Genomic DNA, 7,757 nt, shown 5'->3' on the forward strand with positions numbered 1-7,757 from the left:
ACTATAAATATCTTTGTTCTTAGGAAATACACAGTGATTTCCTAAGGGTAAAGGGGCATGAAGTCTGTAATTTGATCTCAGATGGTTCAAGAAAATAATTGTGTTTGTACAGAAAGAACACAATATCAAAGGCTACAAAGGGGTTCTCTTTGCAGCTTTCCCATAAATTTGAAATAATTTCAAATTCAAGATTTTTTAATTCTATTCAATGTTCTCTAGCCCTTTCTAAGGCACAAAATGACGTGATGCTAATGAAGATGCAATCAGAGAGACTTTCAAAAGAGTATGACCGGCTCCTGAGAGAACACTCAGGACTTCAGGTAGGTGACATCCACTTTATGAGCCTCAGCTTTTAAAAAATAATTACTTAAGTCAGTTATTTGGGCTGTTCACCTTCCCAAGTCAAGGTGTTTTTAATTCTGACTTTGCTAAATGATTAAGCCAATTTTTACTTGGAGGCTTAAGACTGGGACATCAATATGCAAGATAATCATGACATAGAGATTTACAGCATGCTAACTTACAGCACTCTTGTTGCGGTGATGTTTTAAGCAAAAGAATTAAGCAACATTGAAAAAAAGGCTGGTCCTGAAATAATTTAGTTTTGGCATTTGGCATGTTTGCTATATGCATGTCAAAATACAACCAAAAATCGAAGACCTACATCACACTACTCTTCTGTCCTGATGTTTTGAACATCTTAGGACAAACCCTGAAGCATTCAAATATATGTTTTTCCTCCAGAGTTGAGTTGAAAGATGGAAATAGGGAAAACTGTTTTGTCATTGAAGTCACAAAGTTGGGGCCATGATTTTCTTTCTCTTCCCCTTCACTTCAGCAAGAGCCAGTTCCCTACCTTCTCCCATGGAATGGGCTTGTCTTCCTTCCCTCTGGGGCTACCAGGTCATAACCTGAATTGATTTGCCAGCCCACCCATTCCAGAGGCAACCCTGGCTTTCCTAGTTCCTCCCAAAATGGACTGTCTCTGCTCTTCTGCTTTCAGGTTGGTCTTTTCCTTAGAATTCGGTAGCGTTTGTGGCCTTCAGTCGAGGCTTTTGAGCAATTACAGCTCTACACTTATTTCACTGTACAAGAAACCTTAGTCCCAAGACTCATTTCCCTGCTTGTCAGTGGTCACTGTATCTTCAAGGTCTAGCAACGTGCCTGGTATAAGACAAGCAAGCACTCTACTCATAGGCCTTGGAGTCGGACAACTGGAATAACTCTCATGCTAGCTTTGTGATCCCAAGCAGTTTATGTCACCCTTCTGGGGCTCACTTCTCTTCATCTGTAGAATCAGAACAATAATAGCTCCTGGCTCACCAGCTTGTTGGGAGGATTAAAGAAAATGTGTAGGCCACTTAGCATTGTACCTGGCCAGTAAACACCCAAGGAATGAGAGCTTTTACCATAATTATCACCATTATCGATATTAATTCCTCTGTAGAAATTTTCTTGAAATAATGAATTACTCTTATCCAGGCACTCTGGTCTTGGTTAGAGCCAGTCAAGAGAAGGTCCAAAGCACATTGGCAATCTGTTATTCCCAGCCGAGTTGCATGTTTAACTAACCTACTTTGACTATAGGACAGCCAGAGACAGATAGATACCTTATGTGCTCCAGACCCAGGACACCCAAAGCTCAGTTCACAGGGTTTGGAGAAACCAGTTAGATTTTCAGCAAGACCACCCTTTCCCCATCTCTAAAACAGAGGTCCTGAAATTGTTGGCTTCATCATGGCATGATGAGATGAGAATTATTCCTTTACATCCTTCAAGATCCTCCATGGAAAGTGGAGAAACACTTTAGAAGCCTCTTGCCTGGAAAAAGAGCTTTTTCACCTTCCCATGTGTGAGGTCAGAGTATAGGCAATAAGGATGAGTACCTTACACCAGTGGACTCTGCCTAGATGTCAGAAACATTTAGATCCCTAGATGGAGAAGCAGCAGGAAGACTCCTTCATTGCTGAATATCCCATTGTGGCAGCAGCCAATGATTCTCTTAATCCCTAAAAAATGTATGTTACTGAGAGTCACTCAACCCGTCGTGATTATCTGGGTCATGAAGCTCTTTTTTGTACAATTCTTCTGTGTATTCTTGCCACCTCTTCTTAATATCTTCTGCTTCTGTTAGGTCCATACCATTTCTGTCCTTTATTGAGCCCATCTTTGCATGAAATGTTCCCTTGGTATCTCTAATTTTCTTGAAGAGATCTCTAGTCTTTCCCATTCTATTGTTTTCCTCTATTTCTTTGCATTGATCACTGAGGAAGGCTTTCTTATGTCTCCTTGCTATTCTTTGGAACTCTGCATCAGATGCTTATATCTTTCCTTTTCTCCTTCACCTTTCACATCTTTTCTTTACTCAGCTATTTGTAAGGCCTCCTCAGACAACCATTGCATTTCTTTTTCTTGGGGATGGTTTTGATCACAGCCTCTGAGTTATGAACCTCCATCCATAGTTCTTCAGGAACTGTTTTATCAGATCTAGTCCCATGATTCTATTTGTCACTTCCACTAAATAATCATAAGGGATTTGATTTAGGTCATACCTGAATGGTCTACTGGTTTTCCCTACTTTCTTCAATTTCAGTCTGAATTTGGCAATAAGAAGTTCGTGATCTGAGCCACAGTCAGCTCCCCGTCTTGTTTTTGCTGACTTATAGAGCTTCTCCATCTTTGGCTGCAAAGAGTATAATCAATCTGATTTCGGTGTTGACCATCTGGTGATGTCCATGTGTAGAGTCTTCTCTTGTGTTGTTGGAAGAGGGTGTTTGCTATGACCAGTGCGTTCTCTTGGCAAAACTCTGTTAGACCTTGACCTGCTTCATTTTGTACTCCAAGGCCAAATTTGCCTGTTACTCTAGGTATCTCTTAACTTTCTACTTTTGCATTCCAGTCCCCTATAATGAAAAGGGCATCCTTTTTTGGTATTAGTTCCAGAAGGTCTTGTAGATCTTCATAGAACCATTCAACTTCAGCTTCTTCAGCATTACTGGTCGGGGCATAGACTTGGATTACTGTGATATTGAGTGGTTTGCCTTGGATGCAAACAGAGATCGTTCTGTTCTTTTTGAGATTGCATCCAAGTACTGCATTTCAGACTCTTTTCTTGACTGTGGTGGCTTTTGGAATCAACAAACTAATATAGATTGGTTGGGTGAATTTAACTCAGATGACCATTATATCTACTGCTGTAGGGAAGTTATTTCTTAATTGGACACATTTTTTTCCCATTCACCTATACTTAACCCCTCATTATCCAATATGAGAGCCTGAATAATACTCTGAGATTTAGGTGTCATTATATGAGACCTATTTTCTTAAAAGTCACTCTTACACTTTGATATTCACTTTCTGAACCCACTTGAGAAGCAAAAGATTGCTCTAGACCAGCCACAGTAAAAAGCTGTGCCAAATTGTCCTTCATGAATTTTACTTCTGTTGTCAGACCAACCTCAACAATTGAATTACATCATAAAGTTCATTGGGAAACAACTTTTCAGTTTTATATACTTGATTTATTTTAAATAAAATAATTTTAAAATAAAGGACTGTTAAAATATTAATGATGAGAGAGGGGAAAACTGGTTTCTCTATTGTAGACAAATCCCACTTTACATCTTTTAAATCCCTTTGAATTTCCCCATCCAATCCGCTCCCTGTTATGGTGGTAGTGGTGGTTTAGTCGCTAAGTCGTGACCAGCTCTTGCAATCCCATGGACTGTAGCCTGCCAGGTTCCTCTGTCCATAGGATTTCCCAGGCAAGAATACTGGAGTGTGTTGCCATTTCCTTCTTCTGGGGATCTCCCCAACCCAGGGATTAAACCCATGTCTCCTGCATTGGAAGTGGATTCTTTACCACTGAGCTATCCCTGTTATAGGCACTAAATTTAAAAAAACAGAAAACAGTCCCTTGGAAATATGTATTAATAGTCTTTGCCATCCCTTGTTTGCTCTGACACTCTTCTGGAAAAGAAAACACAGAACATACAGGGTCATTGGCAGCACAGACCTGTCAGCACTAGCCACTTTTAAAATTTCATTTGGAAAATCATCCTTCGCTTAAGGGACTTGTCAGAGTAGCAGCTCCATTAAAGCTGTGTTTTTTTCTAAAATAAGATACGTGTAAAAACACGAAGGAAACCTTGTTATTCAGATACCTCCTCTAATGCTGTCTTCTGACTTGTCCTGAAGTTAATGTTGCTGAAGTTGTTTTGAAAGCATGAATGCTCAGTACAAAAGAGAGCTTGATTGTTTCCTCAGTGCAGCCACACAACTCTGTTGTTGGTGATATTTTTTTCTTAGTGCAGAAAATGATCTCTTATGGTTAATGTCTATCCCATTTTCCTGCAGTTTAAATGATGTATTATAGTCATCTTATGATCAGCAAAGGGTATAAGCCAGTATAAGCCAGAACTGAGAAACCAGTTCTATTGGCTAATATCAGAAGAACAAAAAAAAAGGCCACCTACATGGGTTTTTCATTCTTTCTACATGGGTTCCCTTCATTCTTTCTTTGCCAGAACCATTTTTATATTCGTCTTCTGAACCCACTTGAGAAGCAAAAGATTGCTCTAGACCAGCCACAGTAAAAAGCTGTGCCAAATTGTCCTTCAAGAGTTTTACTTCTGATGTCAGACCAACTTCAATAATTGAATTACATCATAAAGTTTCTTAGAAAACTAAACTTTTTAGTTTTGTATACTTTATTTACTTTAGATAAAATAAATCATGACATAAAGAACTGTTAAAATATTAAGGAAACAGATGAAAGAAGGGAAACCTGTTTCTTTGTTTAAACAAATGTCACTTTATATCTTTTAAACCTCTTTGGATTTCCCCATCTGATCCCCTCCCTGTTATAGGCACTAAATAAATGTTAGAAAACAGTACCTTCAAAACATGTAGTCTTTGCTTTTCCTTGTTTGCCCTGACTATCTTCTAGAAAACAAAAAAAAAGCACAGAGCGTACTCAGGTTGACAGCACAGACTTGTCAACACTAGCCACTTTTAAAGTTTCATTTTGGAAAATCACCCTTCTCTTAAGGGACTCGTCAGGGTAGCAGCTCCATTAAAGCTATGATTTTTATCAAAAGTGGTAAGATATATGTGAACACATAAGAGCTATACCTTGTTGTTCAGATGCCTCCTCTAATGCTGTCCTCTGACTCAGTTGCTTTAAGTTAATGTTACTGAAGTTGCCCAGATGAAAGTAAGAATGCTCAGCCCAAAAGAGAGCTTGATAGCTTCTCTGTTGCAGCAATAACCACACAACTCCATTGTTTGTTTTATTTTTCTCAATAAAATGATCTCTTACAGTTAATTTATATCCCATTTCCCTCCGGTTTTAAATGATGTATTATAGTCGTCTTATGATCAGCAAAGAGTATAATTTGAGAAGCCAGTTCTATTGGCAAATGTCAGAAGAACAACAACAAAAAAGCCACCCATATGGATTTTTTTGTTTCCTTCATTCTTTCTTTGCCAAAAATCTTAAATAGGTTTGCAAGAGGGGAATTTCAGAAATTTTGTTTTCCTTGTATAACCTGTGAAATGAAAGCAAAATAAAGCAAGGGAAAAGATTAATTTAACAAGAGTTTTATTTCTTTTCCTTTTAAACACTTTTTCAAGTAAAACTACACATTTTGTAGTTTTTTAAAATATGAGACTTTGTATTTTCATTTGATTATCCTTGTAATTAATAACTATACACAGAAAAGAGAATGATTTTATTTTTTAAATTTATTTTAATTGGGGGTTAGTTATTTTACAATATTGTGGTGGTTTTTGCCATACATTGACATGAATCAGCCATGGGTGTACGTGTGTCCCCCATCCTGAACCCCCCCCCCCCACCTCCCTCCCGATCCCATCCCTCTGGGTTGTCCCAGTGCACCAGCTTTGAGTGCCCTGCTTCATGCATCAAACTTGGACTGGTCATGTATTTCACATATGGTAACATACATACAATGCTGTTCTTTCAAATCATTCCATCCTCACCTCTTCGCAGAGTCCAAAAGTTTGTTCTTTACATCTGTGTCTCTTCTGCTGTCTTGCATATAAGGTCATCATTACCATCTTTCTAAATTCCGTATATTTACATTAATATACTGTATTGGTGTTCTTCTTTTTGACTTACTTCGCTCTGTGTAGTAGGCTCCAGTTTCATCCACCTCTTTAGAACTGACTCAAATGCATCCTTTTTTATACCTGAGTAATATTCCTGTGTATGTGTACCACAACTTTCCTATCCATCCATCTGCTGATGGACATCTAGGTTGCTTCCATGCCATACGACCCAGCAATGTCACTGCTGGGCATACACACCGAGGAAACCAGAACTGAAAGAATGTTTTTCAAAAGTCCTTGTCATATTTATGAATCTGTTTCTCTAACTACCCAAGTCATATTTTTTTCTTACAGGATCGTGCAGGGAAAGACAAGAAATGCCTGTGAACTTTATGAAAGAAGATTGTGAATATACCATGTCAAGAAGAAAAATTTGTTATCATGTTAGCCTCTATAAAACTTAAAATTCAGTTCATAAACACCTGCTATGACCAGCCATTATTTTTTTTAATGCCACACACATGGACTTATCGTAATGGCACTATCACAGTATTGATGATGTTTCAGATATATTGTAAAGCCTGTATTCCAGCTCTTAAATAAAATATAAGCATGTTAAACACTTTATTTAGATGCTGATAGTAACACTGGTGTGTGGTGGCTGAAAGAGTGAAACATGAAAACAGTGACCTTAAGTGCTTCTTTTTAAGCCTGATGGTACTAGTTAACTCTCTTAAGACAGCTGTATTGATAATTATATTTTCAGTATTGTGATTCTGCACCTGTTAAACTATTTTTGTTGACATTTGTGTTAATAACACATAATTAGTAGGCATTCTGCTTTTTTAATGTTCATCTGGGAATGGAGTTTACATCTACTTGTATAACTGCCATAGCACTGAACTGAAATAATTTTACAACAATGTGGAGTTCTTGAGATAGAAAGTTTATGTATAATGTGTCCAAAAAGTAATGTTTCCCATTGCTGTGAGAGTTGCTAATTATACAGATATTACCTCATATATACATACACTGGTGTCACAATTTCTCTGAGATGTTTCTTTATTCTGAAAGCTACATATTAAATACTATTTTCCATTCATATATTCATTTAGTTTCCTTTAGGAGAGGATGATTGTTATATTAATGTGATTTAGGTCGCTCCAGTGTTTAGACTTGAAAGCTATCTTCCTTGTTTCTTAAAGACCTAGATATAAAAGAAAATGGAAAATAATTACTGGAGTCTTACTTCCCTGATGTTTGTTTTATCCTTTATTATGATCATTTTAGCACCAACTTCATGCATAATTAATTTTTTTCATTGTAACGTGGCAAGTACATGAGAAATGAGCAAGTACATAAGAATTTTATTTCAGATAAAAGGAGTCACTGCTAGAAAACAGACATGTAGGAGACATTTAACAGAGTAAGAAATGGGAGTTAGGCCATATGGGCTGACAGAACCATAAATAACAAGGCAAGGGAATGCTGAAAGGGGAGAGAACTGAACAAGTAGCAACTTAAAAATATCAAAGTGCCAGCCTACCAGAGTGAGATACAGATTCTGAGTATTTATGATCCTGGCCTGGTCAGCAAATCAAGTCTAATGACAGAATAGCATACAGAAAAACAGAAATTACACCACTTTAGAACTGACAGAACCAAATAATAATCCTATTCTCACC

General features: G+C 37.6%; 1 protein-coding gene across 3 annotated transcripts in view; it reads left to right on the top strand.

Annotated features, from left to right (window-relative positions):
• BCAP29 (B cell receptor associated protein 29) overlaps positions 1-7,174 on the top strand; it is a 47,694-nt gene extending 40,520 nt beyond the window's left edge. The window contains exons 7-8 of one of the 3 annotated variants that reach the window (XM_004007850.5): positions 220-320; positions 6,427-7,174. In XM_004007850.5, the coding sequence (XP_004007899.1) occupies positions 220-320; positions 6,427-6,459 (134 nt within the window). In that variant the 3' untranslated portion in view covers positions 6,460-7,174. Of the gene's footprint in view, positions 1-219 lie in introns of all 3 variants that reach the window. The other 2 variants (XM_060415013.1, XM_060415014.1) reach the window with 2 other exon arrangements.
• Positions 7,175-7,757: the final 583 nt, after the last annotated feature.

Source organism: Ovis aries, chromosome 4, assembly GCF_016772045.2.
Source record: "Ovis aries strain OAR_USU_Benz2616 breed Rambouillet chromosome 4, ARS-UI_Ramb_v3.0, whole genome shotgun sequence".
NCBI lineage: Eukaryota > Metazoa > Chordata > Mammalia > Artiodactyla > Bovidae > Ovis > Ovis aries.